Here is a 23,112-nt window from a genome sequence, read left to right on the forward strand (position 1 = left end):
GGCTCGTCGGTCGTCAAAGATTGTTGTTAAATTATACCAAGTGATAAACTTTACAATGCATTACTAGAAAGACTCTGCTTATCTTCTTTTTTTTTTTTTTTTTTTTTTTTTTTTTTTTTTTTTTTTTTTTTTGAAAGGACTCTGCTTATCTTAATGATAGATTAATACTCCCTCCGTTTCACTTTGTTAGTCTCATATACTATTTTTGGGCATTTCAAAAAAAATCTACCCATATTGAATGTATTCCATTTTTAACTTAGTTTTTATTTCCTATTTTATACATATTAAATTCTGATTGGTTAAATTAATTTATTGTGCATTGATGACATGACTCTAGGTATAGATATCATTCCCTTAAATTATGCAATTATGGTTAACGGTTTCCTGAAAAAAATCATAAAAATTTAAATAAGGCAAAACTATTTATGACTTGTTTTGACTTTGATAATAGATTCCAAATATTTTTCTTTTCTTATTTTGTGTGATTGATTCCATATGGCCGATATGGGACTATCATATTGGAACGGAGGGAGTACTAACTTGTTTTATCTTTTTTCGTCTGATAATTATATTTTTTTTTTTTTGAGGAAATCGTCTGATAATTATATAATATGGTCTTTACTTTCAAAATTATAATTTTTTAGATATACTATTATCCTTTAAAATATTGCAACCCCAAACATCACGTATAGCCATATAGATAACAATTAAGCAATCCAATTTTGCATAAATTTGTTATGGAAATTTGAGATGAATTAGTTAAGAATTAAAGTTTTTATTCAAGTTATTACTATCAATAAAGTTTCAATATTATACTTCCCCGTTCCAATAATATTGCAATAAGGATGAAATTATGCATCCCAAAAGTCCAAAACACATTTGATATGTTAAATATTTATAATTATTTTATGAGACGAATTGAATCTAACAAGATCTCTCATGATTATATTTTGCTTAACATTTATCTATACTCTATACTTACTATATACTAAAGTGATCACCAAAGTTGTCACTTAAGTACACATGTCACATCCACAACAAAAATTTTCCCGCCCAAATATGTTTTTAGCTTTTTTAAAAAAAAAATTCTTTTTTTTCCCTTAAAATATAACATGATAAAAAAAAATTAATGAATAAAAACTTACAATAATTTCTTTCAAAAAAATAAAAATAAACTTACAATAATTTACAAAATATATAAATGATATATCTACAATAGAATTTTAAGGATAGACATGATATGAATTCAAATTCAAATTCAAATTCAAAAAAAAAAAATTATATATAAGCATTTTTTTTTTGAAACAATATATAAGCAATTTCATTTAAACTGACTCCATTTTAATTAACTTTTATTATTTTCAAGTCTTAGGGCCTGTTCATATTTACTGTACTGAACTGAATTGATTGGAGCTGAACTGAATTGAGCTGAAATGAATACTTTATGAGAGAAGGAAATTGAGAGCTGAAGTGAACTGAACTGATTGGAACTGAACTGAACTGAAATTAAGTAAATGTGAACATACCCTTATTATTATAAATCCGTCCATTTGCACGGGGATAAAACTAGTATAAATCATATGATATAATTATAAAAATATAATAGAAATTTAGTAAAAATAATTTTATTTTGGTAAAAATAATTTTAGTTAAGTAAAATTAAGGTGAAATAAACAGGGGCTTATATTGAAGCAAATTAATAGAAATAGTATAAATTAAAATACCTGACAATGAGGAATCAAGCAAGCGTCTGATAAGGCTTCTAACCTTAACGGTTCGTCAAAGATTGTTGTAGAAACTGAGCAGAGATGACGTTTTTTTTTTTTTTTTTTTTTTTTTTGACGGCAGCAGAGATGACGTTTGAGGATTTATATAAACATCAAATTCTTGTAATTAGTTTCCTAGTATAAATAAAATTCTTATGTTAGTTGAATTATTTTACAAAAATAATTACTAGTAGCTAGGATAATATTTTTATAAATTTTACCACATATATAAAAATAATACTCATATTTATTATCTTTGCTATTTTTTATGAATCATACATATGATAAAAGATAATCAAGAGACAATTAGTGCAAAATACAAACAATTAAATTTATCAGCATATCCTTTCTGTATCTACGTGTTATAGGATTAATAAATAAATCACAATTCACAAATTTTGGAGTTTGGCCTAGGAATGTTGCATGGTTTACTGAATTACTATAATTCAATTTATTAGTTGTCCATTTTAGACAATTTTTCATATGTTGCATGAGTTTTCGGGGTTATTTGAGTTTCTCGGTCAGGGGTTACTTGAGTTTTGCAGGGTTACTTAAGTGTCTCGATCAGGGGTTACTCGAGTAACAACTTTTTGAATGCGGCCTGACCGAGAAACCCTGACTGAGAAACTCGAGTAACCCCTAACTGAATAACCACTGACTGAGTAACCCTTAACTGAGTGAATTCCTCAAGTAACCCCTGTCCGAACCCCTCAAGTAACCCCTGATTGAAAAACTCAGATAACCCCTAACAAAAAAAACTCGGGTAAGTCATGTCACATGGTGTGGCCTGCCGCACCAAAAAATTGTTGTCCATTATATAGTATACATGTATATATTAGATTGCAGCACTTTAGTTTTAATGTTTTCATGTACAAATTTTATTAGTAATCCATTTTATAATTTATTTTTTAATTATTTTTATCTGATAAAAATTAAAAGTAATGATAATACGTAGTGTATGAATTCTAAAAAATAGAATCTGTTGCAACTATTAGGCTAGGAAATAGGTACAATAATAGCGTAGAGGTTATCTAGCCATGAAGAGATCAATATAGTACACATAACACATACACAATGCAACATAAATTGAGTATTTTTTGTGAGATATAAAAACTTCGATTATTGCACATAATATGAAACAGAGGTAGTAATTAGAATTACCATATTACAAGCGGGCAAGAGGCCTAGCTATCAGCTCCAAGCTTTTTATCCTTAAAGGGGAAAATGTTTTCACAATTAGATTTATTTCTCATACATATATACTATCTCCGTATATATTATGTGCAACTTTTGAATTTTTATATCTTATAAATTATACCCTAGAATTGTACATAATAGATAACAGAGGTAGTATTTGACATTATAAAATAGTTCTGACTCCTACCATAGTTCAAACAATAGTATGGAGTAGCATTTTGCAACCCCAACATGTACACTAATAGATGAACCACGAAAACAATGAAGATTAAAAATATGGAGCAAGCTTTAAACAACACCAACAAGATTCCTAACGAACACGAACACGAACACGAACACGAACACAAAAACGAAAACGTGGACCAAAACGAAGGAATCTTAGTTTTAAATTGATAGTTTTTTTCTCCATGGATTGATTAACCCTTTCGTGTCAAGGACACCGTGACATTGATGAACACATTCTTCTCTTTGGTCATCGCGACTTGGACAATTTCCATGTATCTCTTGAACAACTCTTCAATTATGGCTTCTCCAAAATGGTTTACGAGTAAGGGCTCGGCCACGGATCTCATGCATTTAACAAAGTCATAGTGAGTAAACGCCGTCGTAGGTAAATCATTCTTATAGTAATGTTCGTTTGCTTCCCAACTTATTTCGGAAACATCAACTTGATTTAGTATAAAAGATCCTTCTTTCTCCATTATAAATCCTATTTCTTCTGCTGATGGAGTGTATTGAGGTATATTGAATGTATGTAGCTTTTCTTCCTCTATGAAACCCTGTGCAAATTCAATTCATAAGTAAAATATACGTGGTAGAGTATATAAACCAATCATGGACTTCAACCATCAGCTTTAGCTTTTGGTCAAAGCCTATGATTGGTTTATATACTCTAAACTCTATCAATACGAAGTTCAATATTAGTCACTCAATCAATCAAGACCTCATTTAGTCATTTGTCAACCTATGAAAAAAAGGGGAAAAAAAAATCATCTATCTGTTCAAGCTTAGTTATCACATTTTCGAGATATTACCTCAAAAACCATATCGTTGAGGACAGTAGCGAGAAGATCCCATTCGTAACTGGATTCCTTACTATATTTTTCAATTGTTGTCCTTCCTAATATCGTAAGGACCATAATTCCTCCGGGTACTACTTCTTTCGACCGACACCTTAGAAACATCGAAAAGTCCTTTTCAAATTGGTCATAATAAGCTTCTGTCACATTTGGAGGGCTTGTACTTGCTATGTAGATATTTTCCTTGTTGTCTTCTATTCCTGTTGGTACCTGTTGCACCCATTCAAAAGCCATCATTCTCATTAATTCAAGCACTTGCTAAATTATTTTGACCATTCAAATAAAAGCATTAAGGTCATTTACTTTTGTAGACAAGTCAATTATATAATTCATCACGTTAAAATTGCAATAGTTTGATTGACACGTATATCTCCACATACCTTAAATGATGTTGCCCTTTCAAGTAGAGATATCTTTAAGAAAGATTCCATAAGAGGGAGATGTCTATATATTTAAATGATTCATAATACAGAAAGAGATTTTCTAATGTGTGTCCATGAACATACGATAAGATAAAATAATCCATATAATTATATTAACAAATACTCCGTATGACGAGGACATTTTCACAAGTTTTATTAATCATTAACTAAATGGTTTTAATATTTTTCCTTTAGGATTCCCCATTCTCTTATTTCATCCTTTTTTTCGTAGGATTTTTTTTTTTTTTTTTTTTTTTAATTTTGTAATTTAATATGTGTACATGGGCCCATGTTAGACAAGCCTTTATGGATTATAGATTTACTGTGACTACTGACTAGTAATTCAACTTTTAGGCCAAACTAGTTGATTCAAAGTGGATTGATCGAGCAACACAATTAGCTAATTGGATTGTTTGGTGGCCTAGCTAGTGTGCTAATTCGAAGAGTTGATTCCATAAGTTCATTGTCAACAAGCCTTTATGGATTATAGTTTAATGAATTATTTTTAAGATGAAATGACAATTATACCTTCACCTTATACGTGTACAAATAAAGACGAACTCAAAAAGTAAAATCATTTTGAAAATGTTTAAAGAATGAAAAATCGCCTGAGAAAGCCACATGAGGCTATAAGAAGAATGAACAAAATGCAAGTGATTGGTAGGGAATAGCCTTCCATAGAAAGAGCCAGGAACACCATTCACAAAACAATGCCCAAAATCATTACGCCCAATTTGCTTCTTCAGGCTATCCTCAAAGCTTGCTATTGACCTAAAGATTGTGTTGAAATCATTGCCTGGAAGATCATTCAAGTAAACTTGATACTCTTGGCTTCCATTCCCGAGCTCTCGACGAGCATCTTCGATTGTTTTTATGAGCTCAGAGACCACTCCCAAGGTGTTGAGCTCGGCGGAGGAACACCCCAAGTCAGCTATGCATAAGGTTATTGGTTGTTCCTTGGAATAGAACTCCTTTATGGCTTTTATTTTTATGGATTTTGTCAATAATAGCACCTGCTTCTGTTGCATGAAAATTGGAATTATATATTAGTAGCTAGTTTGTACGTAGTTGGTCGATTACTAATTACTAAATCTTTAAATGTTAATTACTAAACTTGATCTAATTGTGCATGCATGTATAGTACGACATTCAATTCAAATCACTAAGTTGAGCGCTTCTATTTTATGTGCTACGTAGTAATTTGAATTCTCATGTAACCATGTGCCACCTCTCTTAATTATTAAGTCTAAATTTAATTTCTTACTCCCTCTATCATTCATATAAAATTATTACATCCGATAAATTAATAATGAAAGTCGTTTTTGTACACATAGTAAATGAAGACACATACGGAGATCATAACTCTTCTATTTTCTTTTGTTCAATTCACATATTATAGAATCGTAAATAAATAAAATAAAAATTTGTTAAAAGTGAGTAACTATAAGGAAAGAAAGTTGAAACAAAAACAAAAGAAAACCAAGAGTAATAATGCTTATTGTAGGTCATTTATATTTTCGTTTGCAGAATCTACCTGAATGTAGGACGTTTTTACATAACTGGTTTCATCAGTCCCCTCCTTCATATGAAGAACTTGCTTTACCTCAATTGCCATCACCACAATTTGATCACACTATATCTCTCACTCCTCCTTGCTTGGTTCCTTTTACTAAAATTTCTTTATAATTAAGTAAAAGAACCTTTGATGCAATAAGCTAGGCTTGTAATTCCCTATTTATAGAAAAAGAAAAATTGTTTATTCCTGCATTGAGTACATCGTACCACTCAGCTCCACATAAGCACCATAATAAAGTAAGACTAAAAGCCGAAGTCTGACTAAATAATCTATTTGTGTTCTCATTTACCTATAGTTAATTAGTTACTTACATTTGTTTTCATCTTGCAAAAATATCAAGGTATCTTTTGATGTGCTAGAACGTAGTTTATGGAACACATCATATACGTAATAATACAGTATTTGTACAATTGTACTGTGACTATTACATAATAAGTTATAAAGCAAAACATTTAACGCGAATTTCATAAAGACATCTAGACAACTTGGTCCCTAAAATATACTCGAGTTTAATGGCATGAATCGATGGATTATAGCATGGACTAATGGACTATAATACAAGTAGAAGTTCTTATTACTACGACTAATAATTATATAAATAAAATTAAAGGGATTATTTCAGGATGTCAATGTGGCGGGGCGGATGTTGGCCTTCCCATCCCCATCCCCACCTAAAATTTTCATTCCCATCCCCGATGCAGGTTCAATGTTCATCCCCATCCCCGCCCCGACGGGTACAACTCCAAAACCATTCCCGCCCCACCCTCCACTTGGATATTCATCCCCATCTAATCTCCACCTAAGACCCACCTAATCTTCGTCTCTCAAATACACAATCCTACGTAATTAATATGGATTATAATAAAAAAAAACATTTTAATATTACGCACATTTTTGTTTATAATATAAGTGTAGTACAAAGTATTATAACTAATATTTTATTTCACGTTATTATTTTATAAAATAGTATAAAGTACTACCTCCGTTCGTATTAGTTGTAACGTTAGAATATTTTATATCTCACAAATAATACCCCAAAGTTGCAACTAATAAGAAACGAAGGTAGTATATAATTTTGCTGGTTAAAAATATAGACGTGGGTATGAGGTGAGGATGGGGCGGACGGGTACAACTTAAAATCCACCCCCGCCCCCATCACCCATGGCGGGCATAGGCGGGGCATGGGAATACCCCATGCCCGCCCCACCACCCGCCAAACCGAGACCCATCCCCGCCCCAAATGGGACGGGGATGACGCAAGTCTCCTACTTGACCCGCCCACTAACATCCCTAGATTATTTACATTTAGTATGGAGTATGTACTGTGTATATTCTACTATTAAGACATATCAACACAACTTGGGGCTAGTTCACTTCAGCTTAATTTCAGTTCAATTCAGCTCCAATAAGTCCTATTCTGTTTAGTTCAGCTCCAATCAGCTTAGTTCCTAATTTCCTTCTCTCATATAATATTCATTTTAGTTCTATTCATTATAGTTTAGTTCAGTTCAATTTAGTTTAGCTCTAATTAATTCAGTTCAGCTCAGTTCAGTAAATATGAATAGGCCCTTGGTCACTAAAAAACCATGAAATAGCATGAATTGATGGATCACATGTGACCCGATTGACAATGATTTGATATATTATGTATATGGTTCATAATTTTATTTTATTTTTTTTTATTTTTTTTTTTTTTTTTTGTGAACACGAGAGACAAGCCCCATAAATATTTATTTGTGTTCCCATTTATCTACTCGTACATTGTTGCCATCTTACATTTAATACAAAGTGTACCAGTTCTTACTAACGTAACTATATATTTTATTTGTGTTCCCACCCTAAAGTTACATTTGTTGCTTGTCATCTTGCAAAAATAGCAAGGCATCTTTTGATGATATATTAGAAGTTACTGGAACACATCATATACTTAGTATTATATAGTATTTGAATTGTGATTATTATATAAAATAAAGCAACAATTTGCATATAATACAAAGTATATTCTACTAATCTACAACGAAGACATCTAGACAACTTGGTCACTAAAATACCATAGAATAGCATGGACGGAAGGATTATATGTGAAAAATAATAATAACAATAATAATTATATAATTACGGTGTGCATAATTCATGTAATTATGTCGCATCAGGCAACCTTTGACTGAAGTGAATTCAAAATTAATTTAAGGAAAACTACCCAATGATATTAAAGCCAACGCCATAAACACGGCCACATTATTTAAATTAGAGAATCTTTCCACATGACGACTTATGTATGCTACGTTGATGTCATAGCGTTACATCATAACCTTAAATTAAAATAAAATTAAATAACTATTTGCATAATTAACTTTAGATACTTTTTAAAGGTGTTAACTTGGATGATTGGATTAGAATCAGTTAGGTTAGGTTAGGTTAGGTCAGTTTGACTTTATAAAAATTTGAATCGTGTTGAATTATTATGGTACTCCCTCCGTTTTTCTTTTTATTTGCATCACTTTTCTTTTTGGAGTGTTTTTTTATAAAATGCATCACTACGCTTTGGATAGCAAAGAAGGAAGGAAAAGAGGGGAGGGAAAATGGAGGAAAGGAAGGTAAAAGAAAGGGAAGGGAAGGTGAGCTCCATTTTCCCTCCAAATTTCTTCATTTTGGAGAGATTATGCTTATTAAAGAGAGGGAAAATGGATCTTTTACCCCCCACCACCTCCAAATCCCTCCCTCTCCTTCCCCTTTCTTCCCTTAATCTTTCACCCAAACAAAAGAATTTGTCCCACTCCATTTCTTTTCTCTTCTTTTCCTTCCATTTCTTTCAATCCAAACAAAGTGTTCTATTTTTGGTAACTTTATACTACGAAGTATATGTTATCATCTCTCTTACTTAAAAACTCCACTCAACTTATTTTATCATTTCTCTCTCTTCCATGGTTCCACTAAAATAATAAAAATATCTATCTTCTCTCACATATTTTCTTTTTCATGATCCCAATCTTACTTTTACTATAATAATTTATTCACTCACTCACAATATTATATTACTCTTCTAAAACTTTGTGCAATCCAAAGTGATGCAAATTAAAAAAAAAAAAAAAAAAAAGGAGGGAGTACTAAGAATCAAAATTTGAATTGGATGTTTTTTAGATTGGGTGATCGGATCGAGTTACTTCTAATTTTTACCATTAAAACTTAATTCTTTGTAGAACAATTAGTATTATATACTCCTAGAGTACTATAGATCATGGTACTCCTTGTACAATATGCTTGAGTTATTTTGCGTACACTTTATATTATTTTGCTTAAATTTTGTACTAATTTGTTACAATAATATGTTATTTACTTATTTACTTCAACCTCAACTCATGCTATTTATAATTTACATAAAATAACATGTACTCCCTCCGTGTTTTTCTAAGTGATACATTTTCCATTTCCGGCCGTTTTTTTTAAGTGATACACTTCCTTTTTTGGCAAAAAAATACATTAAAATATTATATCTCTCTCCTCTCATGGTCCCCACCCAAACCCATTACTACTTTTTAATTATATATTTCCTCTCACATCTTACTTTTCAATATACTATTAACCCCACTATCTTTCTTGCTTTAACAATTTTTTAATACTCCACTACCCCACTTACCTCTTATTTTATTTAAGTCAATTAAATTGCCTAAAACTATGTATCGGTCAAAGTGTATCACTTAAAAAAAACACGGAGGGAGTATATAAATTGAAATAATAATTCACATCAAAATAATATTAACAACGTTGAGTTTTAAGAGAATCGAACACTTCAGCAGGTATTAAATTTCTGGACATTAACACATTTGAACCCTTAAATGGCTTCAAATCAATTGATTTATAAGAAAAGCAGAAAATTGGAAGAAGAAAAGAGGAGAGAGAAAATGTCTTTGATTTAGAGTTGGAGTAGTGAGAGGAAGAGAGAGAGAGAGTGTGAGAGTGAGAGTGAGAGGTTGATTTCTGGAAAATTGGAAGAAGATTGGAATTGAAAGTGTGTGATTTTGAGTTGGTGTAGCTGAGATAGTATGATAGAGAGTGAGTGTGGGAGGAAATGACTGAGAAAAGGGGCGAAATAACATACACCCTCCGTCCTTTTTTTACATTCCTGTTTTCCTTTTTGGATATTCCAAAATTACATTCCTCCTTTCCTTTTTTAATAAGTTTTTTTTTTCCAAATATTCCAAATTATCCCTCTTTTTTTGTTTTGTAATTAATGCTCACTCTTATTTTCTCACTCCTCCTCAGAATCCTTGTGCCTAAATTTAGATGAATATGGTTGGTTCTTAATTTTCCAGTAGGAGCATATTATTGGTCCTTTTTTTTTGGGCAAAGGATTGATGACATGGTATCATTAAATATTAATTAATCTTTGTTTTACTCAAAGACATCATTTAATGTTTTGTATTTCCCATTGTGTTTTTTTTATTGTTATTTATTTTATTCTCAGTTCCTTAATTCTTGTATAATTTTACAAACAGGAATGTAAAAAAAGGACGGAGGAAGTACATTTATTTAAAATATCATATATATAAATTGAAATAATAAGAAGTTAACATCAAAATAACATGAATTTTAGGAGTAACATGAAAATTGCAAAACTTTGATAAACAAGCGAGGTTTTGCCCTCCAGTTTAATAAATGCTTCGTGCTTATAGTAAAACCTTAGAATTTTGTCGTTGACCTCGTTGTCATCGTGTGTGTAAAATTTAAAATCAATGCAACACTGCATCCTTTCCAACCAATTGTTTTTTTTACCCTTAATATTTATATGGTCAAAGACTCAAAGGCAAAGCTAAGTATACATTTTGACTTCTTATCAAAAAAATAAAAAAGTATACATTTTGACTATACGTTGTAATTTATTTATTAACTTTATTTTTTTTTTAAAATGTGTGATCGATTCAATTAGAGTCGAATCCAAGTACCTAGTACTTCATATATTATCAAATTATATCAATTTTCATATATTTTACTTGTAATTAACCTTAAACATATTTTTGCAACTAGTAAGGGCCTGTTCTCTTACGTTGAAATTCAGTTCAGCTGAGTTCAGTTCAGTTCAGTTCAGCTCAGTTCATCAGTTCAGTTCAGTTCAGCTCCTAATTTCCTTCTCTTATAAAATATTCATTTCAGTTCAGCTGAGTTCAGTTCAGTTCAGTTCAGCTGAGTTCAGTTCAGTTCAGCTGAGTTCAGTCAATGAGAACAGGCCCTAAGTCTAAAGGATAAATAGAATTAAATAATTAAAAGAAAGAAAGAAACATGTGTATTTTCATTTTAAGAGAGATCTGACAACATTTCATCAAAATATCAAATACTCTTTCCGTCCCTTAATACAAAACCTCTTTCTAACATTTATTACTCACTTAATAAATAAAAAGAGACTTGTGTCCAAAAAAATAAATAAAAAGAGGAAAAATACACTTTAATAATCCCAACTATGGGCGATTTACCTACAATAATCCCAACTATCGTTTATTCAACAATAATCCCAACTATTAGGTCAGTTTTCTTCCAGCAGTCCCAAATCGGTCAACAAAAGTCAACAACCTATTATTGTAGGTTATTTGACACGTGTCAGTGTGTGAGTGGTTCCAAAAAAAAAAAAAAAGGAAAACCAAAAAAATAAATCTGGTAGCCCAACCACCACCTCCAAAGTGGCAGCCACTCTCTCCCCCACCCCCAAACCTCGCCAGAACCCTAACCACAACCCTCAATCGCCGGAAATTGGCGGCCAACCACCGCTCCCCGACCCCCAAAACGAGAGCCCAACCTCGAATTCGACCACCTTAAATGTCGTCACAGGCGCGTGGATTGGGTCTGGAGGTTGAAGATGTTCGTGGGTGTTCAGTGGGTGCTTGTGGATGTTCGTCAGCGTGGGTACCAACCCTCGGTGTTCGTGGGTGTTTGTCACTGGAGGAGAGAGAAAGACATACGAGAAGGAGAGAGAAGGGGGTTTTGTGGGTGTTTGTCAGGTGGGGCTGCGCTGCTGCGGTTGGTTGGAGGGGGTATGTGAATGGTTGAGGCGATGATGGGTTGGTGGTTGCGGCGGAGGAGAGAGAATTCAACGGTGGTGTTGGTGCAGATCTGGGTTGGTGGTTGCGGGCTTGCGGCGAGGATAGACGGTTGCAGGCTTGTGGCCGGGGAAGGATGATGGTTTTCCGATGAGGATAGGGAGGAGGGGACGGGGCTGGGGAAGGGGACGGTGTCCCGGTGGTCGGATTTGGGAATGAGGGGGTGGCTGTGGTGGCTAAAGGGAGGAGGGGTGGTTGGGCTGATTGTTGTTGTTTTTTTTAAAATTTTTTTTTATTAAGTCAATCATGTGTTGACATGTGGCATTTAAAAAACAAAAAAAAAAGTTTACCTTTTCAGCAGGTAACTGGTTTTTGGGACTGCTGGAGGAAAACTGACATAATAGTTGGGATTATTGTAGAATAAACGATAGTTGGGATTATTATAGATAAATCGCTCATAGTTGGGATTATTAAAGTGTATTTTTCCTAAAAAGAAAGAGGCTTATAATTTAGGGACGGGGGAGTAGTAGAGAGTAACACTCCAAGCGTCAAATAATTTACATGAAGATTTAAGTGTTTAACCTCATCTCCTAGGTATGAAAGCAAGATTATTTTTAAAATTTGGACAAAGGGCATGTTCACATTAAAGAATAGCTTAACTGAGCTGAGCTGAGCTGAAATTAATATTATATGAGAGAAGGAAATTGGGAGCTGAACTGAACTAAAATTAAGTTGAAGTAACATGCCCTAAGTAATAAAATCACTTAGTAGTATTGGTATATACCTATGTTGTACCAAGAAGGCAAGAAATCAATACCATAGGTCCATCGTTATTTTTGTAAATAATATGAACTTTATGATATAGTTAAGATACCATTAAGTGAAAAAATATTACCATTATATAGTGTAATGATATTATATTACCTTCTTCTAATATACATATGTCATGATATATTGATATATATATGGAGTATCTAGTAGTACAAATAGAGTTTTATGGACTAGGTAAATTTCAATGAAACTAATGTGGTATTTGATAGTACCATTAAGACTTCATGTACTATATATGATTCTACTGATACACTAAATATATAATTGGATTTTAAAGTTTTATAGAGTATGACCAACATACCCAGGTCTGTATAATGCTCATAAAGCACAGGTATGTACCTAGACCGACTCAAATAAAACCAAGTCACTCTCTAAACTCTACTTGTATGTTCTCAGAGCTTGTGTAGTATAATTTGAACACCATGTTGAGGCTGTAGAAATATGACAGTCATGGGTGCATGAACATAGTTCGGCGAAAGCTCAAAGGAAAAGCGTTGTAGAATCATTGATAATGCCATTTTAGCTTCAATTATAGCAAAATTTTCCCCAATGCATTTTCTTGGTCCCCAACCAAAGGGAAAGAATGAGTTACTTCCCCCTGTTGCCTTAGAAATTCCTTCGGAAAATCGATCTGGCTTGAATTCATCCGCATCATCACCCCATAATTTCTTGTCTCGCTGAGCAAGAAGCACTGGGAAAGTAACCAATGCCCCTGCAGGAAGTGATAGTTTTCCTAGTTTCGTGTCTTTGTAAATCCTCCGATTTAGTTGGATAGCTGGTGGATATAACCTCAATACCTCGTACAGAATCATGCTCATCTAAAGGAAATCAAACAAATACGAGTACCTTATAATTTAGTTACAGAACAGCATATTGCATATATGTGTTGTGACATGCAAGAAAAAATAACAAACAAAAAAACAGAGGTTTATGTGGTTTGTAATAACAGGACATTGTATGTACTAGGTCACGTGCAGGGGAAAAATTGATTCAAGACATATTCTAACGATATGAAAACATGAGATATGAATATAATTGAATGTAATATCTACTTGAGCCTCAAAATGTTGAAGTGAACAAGAAATTAAGGGGGCGTTTGGTTCACGAAATATAGGTATGAGGTATGGGTTTAGAATGACTAAAATCCATACCATATGTTTGGTTGACAAAAATATGAATTTCAAACCCATACCTCAAACCCATGAGGTATGGGGTTTAGAAACCTTGGGGGGGGGGGGAGGTGGGTTTGGCTCATTCCATTCCCTTAGGTATCAAATAAAAGGAGAGAATAGTGAGATATTCCATTCCAGAATTAAACCAAACACATGGTATTAAGTATCAAGTTCCAACCCGATACCACCTTAACCCCATTCCTGATTCCAACCCCATACCACTTTGTGAACCAAACGCCCCCAATGACTTACTGTTTTCAAATGACTTAGACCTTTAAAGTCTGGCACACTAGTCCCAAATGTTCCCGTGCTCGTGCTTGCCAATCTTGATGCTTGCTCAATAAAATCAATGTCCAAACTAGTAGTACTGAAGTAGTCTCTTGTCCAGCAAAGTAGAACAGTTTACATTCGTCCATCACTTCTCGAAGATTCATTCCAAGCTGTTGTTTCTTAACACTGCCAGCAGCATTTTGTGTCTCTTTGTGATTGGAATCCATGAGTGTTCCCAATAGGTCAAATTTAGGTGGATCTCCAGCTTCAATTTCTCGCTTTCTCTTGTTAATTACTCGTGTTAGTAACGTGTGTATTTGATCTTCGATTTTCTTCAACCTCCTATTACTCGGTGTTGGAATGTACCTACACATAAGAAGCAGGCCACGATCAAGCTAAGCAAATGTGGATTTTCATTCTTAACAGGTAGTACTAGTACTACTGCTAGAAATTAGGAGTATATATGTATATGTAATACCGGAGTCCTGGGATGTATACTGACTGCAGAGTACGAAGAGCAATGACAGTCATCTCCTTGAGAAGTTCGAATATTTGTTGTCCTTCCTCATAGCTACTACCAAATGCTGCTCTAGAAATCACATCAGCCGAAAATGCAGTAAGATATGGCCACACATCTAGCTCTTTAGAATCCTCTTCACCTAATATCTTCTCCCATTTAGTGATCATCTCCGCGCACCCATCATAGAATGCAGGCAACACAAGCTGTAACAAACACCAACAAAATTTCGAACAATCTAAGGACAAATAACATTATTGCCTAGCAATTAGGAAAATGTATCATAGTTAAAAATATAGTTAGAGTTTGAGAAAATGATATACCTTTAACTTCTCCATGTGAAAGGCAGGGCTTATAATTTTTCGATGTGCAGCCCATTTATCTCCTTCATAGTTGACAAACCCCGGGAAGAGCTTGTCAACGATTGGGTTTAACCTCGGTTTATGAAATTCCTTCATATTTATTAAGGCTTCTCTAATCAAATCAGGGTTTGAGATGTTTATCATTGGTGTTGCACCTGCCCAAATGAAATAGTCCTGTCCTACATACATTAAAATCCAACAACCAATTCGTCATTTTCTCATCATTCACTTCATATAGTCGTTTCCAAGAATAATCTTCCTTAGCTTCAATCGATCTACATAAGACAATCTTAAAACTCGATCAAAGATATAAAGTTGGGTATAATGAGGATTGAACTCCGAACCTCAGTCTAGGTGAGAGTTTTTCCGTTGAGCTTTCACTCACTTTCAATTTCAACAAAAACAAAATACTACGTATTATTTTTATAACTAGCATAAAACATTTGTACATATGGCTAACAATTCATGACAAATAATTATCTATATGAAATCCAATACCCATACAATTTTAAGTCTTATCAAACTCCAACATTTTACTACGTAGTTATTAAAGTTTGAATTGTACATTTGTCATGCACAATTTTAATCATAAATATTTTTAATTACTTGCGACTTCTGAGTACATATATATATTTATGTATAAACACGTTTTGATTGAAAAAACTAATAAAAAATAGAGGAAGTACATACCAAATTTGGCAACTAAATGATGACGAAGAGGGTCAACACGAGGAAAATAATCATTGGAGAAGCCATTCATGGGGTTTTTCAAAGCTTGATTACACATGAAGGAGTAATCTTTCATATCACCAAAGAATAGCTTGTAAGAAGTACCAGGTATACCCTGATTTCTAAGCCATTCCTCTTGTTTCTTGGGTCTTAACCATACCCAGTTCATCACTTTGATTATGCTTGTTACAATTACTATAATTAGTAATGAAATTAAGATGGAGTTTAGTGTTGGGGTTTCCATTTTTTGATCTTTTTGCTGAATATTTTGTCAAATTAAAGCTAATAATCAATGTATGAAAAAGAAAAGACAGAGGAATTTTGTGTTTTTACTAGTGAATTTTATTGTTGTTTTTCAAAGAGTTGCTTAAATGAGAATAAAATAAATTATCTTATCATCTAGAATCAGTAGAAGGTGTAACAGGTGTTAGATATAATTGAACGGTACACTTTGGTCAGAATTAGCTGCTAGCTCTGTCATCACTCATGTCCAACTCTGAAATCAAGGTATCTCGGAATTCCTAAATCCTAATGGATTGTTGTATTTAAGATTGATTTTATTGGCAATTATTGTACTCCCTCCGTTTTTAAATACTTGCTCCACTTTCTTTTTCTGGCCGTTTTTAAATACTCGCTACATTTTCTTTTTTTGGAAAGCTTTTACAATATTTAATTCATTTCTCACACTTAGGGCCTGTTCATATTTACTGAATTGAGCTGAACTGAACTGAACTGAACTGATTGGAGCTGAACTGAACTGAAATGAACTGAACTGAACTGAATTGAGCTGAAATGAATATTTTATGTGAGAGGGTAATTAAGAGTTGAACTAAACTGAACTGAACTGAACTGAACTGAACTGATTGGAACTGAACTGAACTGATTGGAGCTGAACTGAATTGAACTTAAGTAAATGTGAACAGACCCTTAGTGTATCCAATATAATACTCTCTCTCCTCCTATTCTTCCACTACTTTTGCTTTTTAGAATTTTTTATTCTCTTAACTACCCCACTACTTCCATATTTTTATTACTTTCTCCAATTTCTCCTAAAACTCTGCGCATAGAAAAATATGGAGCAAGTATTTAACCTGGAGGAGAGCTCTAATCAATTGAACTATTCATCACTCTATCAATTTAAAAAATTTAATGGATATATAGTGGTCAAAGTGAAAATTCAAAGTTATTTTGTGAAAAAACCTTGACTTTTTTTTTTTTTTTTTGAAAGAAACTGCTCAAAGAGCAGGATTAGCAATATATTAACAAAGATCAAGATTAGCATATATTGACTGCCTGAACTTATGAGAATAACTGGATTCTCCCATTTAAATTGGTCGCGGTTATCCCAATAGTGCGTAGGTTTTTAGTCGTGCCCGCGTGATTTACCTCCGGAGTTACAAAACCCTAATATTTCGAAATGGGTTGCCGGAAAACCAGAATATGTGGAAAACCAGTAATCGGAAAACAAGTATTTGACACCAAAATGGCCATATAGATCTTCGCGACTGAATTCAGGTATACATAAAACCTAGTAATCTTTAATTTATTCCTCTAATTTTCAATTTTACAACAGCAATTACAATTTTTCCTTTTCTAATTCTAACAATTGTTGAAAATTTACTGAAATTATTTGATCATCGGAGCCTGTAATGGGTTACATTTGTTGTGGCGATTATTCTCTGAACAAAATTGCATGAATTTGTTGATTTGAAACTCTTCAATTAGAAAGTCATTAGTACTTTTCCCATTAATTATTGGAGTTGTGGGATTTTTCCCATACAATAATGAATTAATGATTTCAAGGTAGTGTTTTCCAGAATAATTATGCAATAGATTGTTTAGAGGTTATTTAATTAATGATCATATCTGAAATTTTAATAACAATGTGTTCAATTTTCCCACATTATTTTTTTTTTTTTTTTTTTGACAAAACAAATTTTCCCACATTAACTTTTGAAAGACTAGGCAAATCTAATTTTAATAACAATGTGTTGAATTTTCAAGTGTTAGAACTTTTGAAAGACCTTGACATTGGTCGCGATCACCCTTGCACTAGATTATTCCTCTATGATCTTTCATTAAAAGTTACTTCGTACGAAGTATTATATTGACTAGCAATTCACTATAATCTTGTTTCTAGCTTGTTGATCTGCTAAATATTTTAATCATGTGTCGTTGGCATTGCAATTTGTGCTTGCTCTTTGGTGTATGGGAGTAATAAACTTGGTACTTTTTTTTAGTATCATATCTACCATTAAAGTAATAATATTATATTACAGTAAAAAGTCAGCTGTGTCGCTTTTTACATACTCATCTCTCTTTTTAAGGATGCAATTTGGTCTCACTGCACGACGTTGATATGTTTAGGGACCTGACTTTGTCCTGTTCCGATCCCTTGGGAACCTGTTCTTCAACCTGTATCGAACACTGTCATCGAGATGGATCAGTATGTTAAGGTGTCTTTTCTGCTGCACAGGTATCTTGCTCGTTTGTATCATGTCGTGTAGAAGTATTGGAAATTTTGTGTGGCTTGGTTGTTTACCTCCATTAATATTAGTACTAAAAAGTAACAGCCCCTTTACCTATAAAAAAAACTCCATCTTAGCAATTCAACACCATCTAACATTTATTAATCAATGTTTGCGACTTGAGATGAAAAGATTATGATGGTTAGAAGGGAAAAAAAACATTCTATAATTAATTTTTGACTTTTTGTTATAATTGTACTACAGTAAAAACAGATTATGGGATAAGTATAATAGGATTACCTTCCCACATTAGGAGTTTTAATTTTTTTAGGAAATTGGCTTTTCGATGATGAATAGGTAATTTTTTATTTTAACTGGATTACTTTTGATTATTTATGGTAATTTTACTACCGACATACAATACAGTCTATGTGTTTCATATCGTCTCAAATCTGATAAATTAACCAAATCCCTATATATATTTACCAAGAACCAAAGCCTCCTTCTCTCTTTACAATTGTACTTTGAAAAAAAAAAAAAGATGGATTTTGCAGAAGACAAGCATTTACCGGTGGAGTTATGGACAGAAATCTTAGCGAGGCTGCCGGTGAAGACCCTTCTACGATTCAGGTGTGTTTGCAAAACATGGTGTTCTTTAGTTGATTCCTCTGATTTCATGTCTATGCATCTTCAATTATACAAAAACAATCGCGACAAAACTCTTGTATTACTCCAAGAGGATCGTGTATCACGTGACGAGGATCTCGGCTATGGCTATGGCTATGAAATAGATTTAGGATGCAATTTCCGTCTACTTAATAATTACACTTTTGATATGTATGATGATAATCTGTATTCAACTAATCAACTGTACATGTATGCTGGAGATTGTCTAGGCTTGATGTTAGGGTGGCAGGTACATGGTTATGTTTACGTATTGTGGAACACTTCCACTAGAAATTCAATGATACTACCCCCGAATCCTTGGAATAAGCGTGTTCCTCATGGTAAATATCTTGTGGGATTTGCCCCTTCTAGTAATGATTATAAGGTGGTTCAATTCGACGATATTTATAAGGATCTTGTTTTTATTTATTCCGTCAATGATCACCTTTGGAAGCGTAAGAACACCAATTTCCCAGTTGATTTTAAATATTTGATTTATCGCTGCGTCTATGTTTACTTTCAAGGGGCTACGTATTGGATTGGAGGTTACCTTGACGAGCCTTGGACTCAAACTCGTGTTGTTTACTTTAATTTTGATGTTGAGGAATTTGGGTTCGTCGAATTGCCTGATGCAGGGAAAGATAAGATTGCCAGAGTAATGTTCATCCTTGGAGATTCAATAGCTGTGATGAGCATATGTTCGGAAAGCACCCGAATATGGGTTATGGAGAAAGACCGTGATCATAAGGAGTCATGGAGGTTGTGGTTTTCAGGAGCTGCTTATTTAGATGCTAATCAGGTTCTTGAGTCTGATTGGTGGCCATTCCTTAATCTAGAGGTTGTGTATAACGAGAAGAATGGTACACTATTGTTTGGAATCTCAGATATGATTTATTCTTATGACTTTAAAAATCAGCAATTACAACCGATTACAACTATGAGGGATATACCAAACTGCTTTAATTATGTCGAGAGCTTGGTGCTTCACAAAGGATCCCAAGGCCAGACTTTGATTCCCCTCCCTTAGCTTGAAATCCAGAATTTATTAGTTTATTATTATTACCCTTTGTTTTTTTTATTTCTCTGTTTTCCTTTTAATCATTCTTATGTACGTTTTCCTTTTAATCATTCATATGTACTTACTTACTTTAATCGATTGTTTGTTTCGTTGAGTAGTTGCTTGGTTACTTTAGAATGATAATCATAAATTGATTAATTAATAGATCTATTACAATTATATTCTGGCTAACTTATGAGTGGCTTAGCAAGTCAGCAGCCACTTATTGATATTTTTAATGATAGACCTCCTTCAATTCTTCGTATTACGATCACAGATATTTTTCAAAGATAACATAAAATTAACTACGATCACAAAGATTTAGTATGCAATATTACATTGATGGTGCTTATGAATACAGGTATATATGAATTTGAAACACTCTTCATTTTCCCACAGCCAGGTTTTTCATCTTCTTTATTTTTTTTTTGGATTGTTACTAAATAAGGCGATTTATATTCAGAAAGCTGCAATCTTTATGACTTAGTCATGCTGCCTATAGTTTTTATGATATATTAAAAAATAAATTAAAATAAATTGATTGTGAATTTTTTGCAAAGATTATCTTTTGGGTTTTGTAAGCCCATTTATGAAAATTACTCTTTCCTTTGTTTTTCTGGAAAAATTTGAGGGTTTCTGACCACCTGCAAAGTGCAAATACTATAATTAAAAGGGGAAAAAAAAAAAGACCCATTTTTTAGTTGTCTCTAGCTTACTAAGTTAGCTTAATATTGTTCATTTTGTGTTTCCTCAATTTTTTTATTTGAGGAAACACAAAATGAACAGTATTAGTTGGCTTGAATTTTACTATAAGTTTGTCCATCTTCTCTGAGTCTGTGTTGTTAGAATGGTACAAAGTTGTATGTGGGATGAGTGTACAGATGCTTAGGCATAGAGGGAGGTATCTGTATGTTGAAATAACATGTTACAATTGAATTGCGTTAATTAATGCGGAATACTAACCTAGGATGCAGGTCAGACAGTCAATTGTCAAAAGGATCTAGCCCTCACCCATCAACATAGGCCAATTTGCCTGATCACGAATTCTTAATATCTAAACTTTTACACTGTATTATGTTGCAATAGGAATTTTCTCCCAACTAAAACTAAGCTGCATAAAGTAAAATGCGTGCCTATTAATTTGTTCACACAGACCAGCATGATGCGGCCATAAGTGCTGCTCTGCCTAGACTCCTTGGCCCTTTTCCAACAGTCCAACTTTGTGTTCTGATTTTATACTGTCAGTCTGTCAGCATGCCATAGGTTGTATAACTTTGTTTGTTTTTGAGATATAATTTATTTATTTTTAAATAGATCAATTCATTAATAAAAAGCCATCTAGCATTTACAATGAAATCTAAATTAACAAATACGAAGTACATTTTTCAGTACTGGAAGATTAGAAACAAAAACTAGGATTAGAAGAACTTTTGTTTATGAATGTTGCTAACTTGATTAGGAACAGAAAACCCTTCAATTTTTGCCTCGATTGATTTGATGTCAAAATGTTGATGATCATTAACTCCAACACCGCTATCCATCCTCAATATTGAGGAGGAAGAAGTTTTTTTCTCCAAAAAACAAGCTTGCTTAGCTATATTCATCTTAAGATCCTCCATTGAAGATTTTAGAACTTCGAGTTCATGTAAGCCAAGTTTATCGATGGGTGCCTCCCACCAACATTGGCTAGGGTTTCTCTTCAAGTTGTTAAACACTTCACCCCTAGCCTTTTCGACCTCTAAGAGATCAACTATTTTGGATAGTTGCGAGTTGAGTTCGCGCATAGTACTACTTTGTTGGCCTTCATGGACACCCTTAGAATTGGTACCATTAGGACATATTTGGTTACGGTTAAGGTAACGATTGACTATAGATTCAACATCTGGTTGACCAAAAGAGAAGATTTTTTGGCCAGGGGAAAACACAATTATTATGGCTTCTACACCACAAAGAGTGCATATTTCACTAGCCTTCTTAAAGAGACCTAAACGACGTTTTGAGAAGGTCACTTGTCTATGACTTGGATTCTTAATCCTAGCCATTTTGATCTTTTGACGACCTCTCGATTCCTTCTTTGCCATGGATGAAGACATGAAGGATTGGGAGAAAATTAAAGATAAAATTTATAAGCTATTTTTTGGTGTTTTAAGAAGGCATACTAACTTGAGGGGTATTTAAAGGGTATGTGTGGTTCTTGAGAGAGGATTTGAAAGTTAATATTAATAATTATTTACCAATTATTGTTGATTTAGGAGTTTATAATATCTTCTCTAATTAATATATTTCTCATTATGGAGATTTATGTACCATTTAGTTGATAATGGTACTGTTTCATCATAAAAGAAATTAAAACATAGAGATTAGCATTTGACTTTTATAAAGTCAATTAGTATCAATAATGTATTGTTATTATTTGAGTGGTTATTATGAACTGGCATTGTTTCTGTCTGGATCTGATTTCCCCCAGAACTCGGACCTGAGATCCTGATACTCCTATCGGCAAGCTGAGAACCTACACAATGAGAAGAAGTTAGCTAACCACGGGGTGATCCGGGGATAACCACTCCGATGACAAAGTCAGAAAGCGTTTAAGAGAGAAGAAGATAAGTATGAGAGAGAAAGTAGAGAGAGAGAGAGAGATTAATGCCCCCATTAATGAGGTCTTACCTACTATTTATAATGATCCACCTTGACAGGTGGCTTTTATCCATGCAAAGCCTCCTGCGCCAAGTGTCAAGCTTCTGTTGCCACGTGCCGAATTCCGACAAGCCGATATGTCTGCTTCCTGGTGCATATCGGCGCCTTTTCACAATTACTCAGAGTTTGGTCATGTGCTTTTGCAAGATATCGGTCCTACCTGGATATCATCCCATACAGGCATGAATACTTTTGATTGCTTTTTCTTTTAAATTATGTTTCCTTATTGCATTTAGAAATTGTTTTAACTTTTAATTTGAGTATAAATACAACA

At 33.3% G+C, this 23,112-nt stretch overlaps 2 protein-coding genes and 2 pseudogenes across 2 annotated transcripts; 1 reads left to right on the forward strand and 3 right to left on the reverse strand.

Moving 5' to 3' along the window:
* Positions 1–2,993: 2,993 nt before the first annotated feature.
* On the reverse strand, positions 2,994–6,213 carry LOC145598384 (salicylate carboxymethyltransferase-like). Its single transcript, XM_081654728.1, has 4 exons — positions 5,999–6,213; positions 5,073–5,483; positions 3,998–4,252; positions 2,994–3,742 (listed from the first exon to the last, which is right to left on the reverse strand). The coding sequence occupies exons 1-4, from the start codon at positions 6,077–6,079 to the stop codon at positions 3,380–3,382; spliced, it is 1,110 nt and encodes a 369-aa protein (XP_081510854.1). The 5' UTR covers positions 6,080–6,213; the 3' UTR covers positions 2,994–3,379.
* Positions 6,214–13,198: 6,985 nt separating this feature from the next.
* LOC145599206 (cytochrome P450 72A397-like) lies at positions 13,199–16,307 on the reverse strand (annotated as a pseudogene).
* A 2,652-nt stretch (positions 16,308–18,959) lies between these two features.
* On the forward strand, positions 18,960–20,111 carry LOC145597150 (F-box/kelch-repeat protein At3g23880-like). The gene has a single exon (XM_081653312.1). It carries the CDS (start codon positions 18,960–18,962, stop codon positions 20,109–20,111), a length of 1,152 nt encoding a protein of 383 aa, XP_081509438.1.
* Positions 20,112–21,559: 1,448 nt separating this feature from the next.
* On the reverse strand, positions 21,560–22,222 carry LOC145597152 (agamous-like MADS-box protein AGL62 pseudogene; annotated as a pseudogene).
* Between the last annotated feature and the right edge of the window lie 890 nt (positions 22,223–23,112).

The sequence above is a fragment of the Chenopodium album genome, chromosome 20, assembly GCF_948465745.1.
Source record: "Chenopodium album chromosome 20, dcCheAlbu1.1, whole genome shotgun sequence".
Taxonomy (NCBI): Eukaryota; Viridiplantae; Streptophyta; class Magnoliopsida; order Caryophyllales; family Amaranthaceae; genus Chenopodium; species Chenopodium album.

Coding starts and splice junctions, on each gene's coding strand:
- LOC145598384 (XM_081654728.1), bottom strand. CDS start 6,079: ATGGCAATTGAGGTAAAGCAAGTTCTTCATATGAAGGAGGGGACTGAT. Junction 5,484..5,998: donor TAAAAACGTCCTACATTCAG/GTAGATTCTGCA, acceptor TTCATGCAACAG/AAGCAGGTGCTATTATTGAC. Junction 3,743..3,997: donor TCAACGATATGGTTTTTGAG/GTAATATCTCGA, acceptor GAATTTGCACAG/GGTTTCATAGAGGAAGAAAA.
- LOC145597150 (XM_081653312.1), top strand. CDS start 18,960: ATGGATTTTGCAGAAGACAAGCATTTACCGGTGGAGTTATGGACAGAA.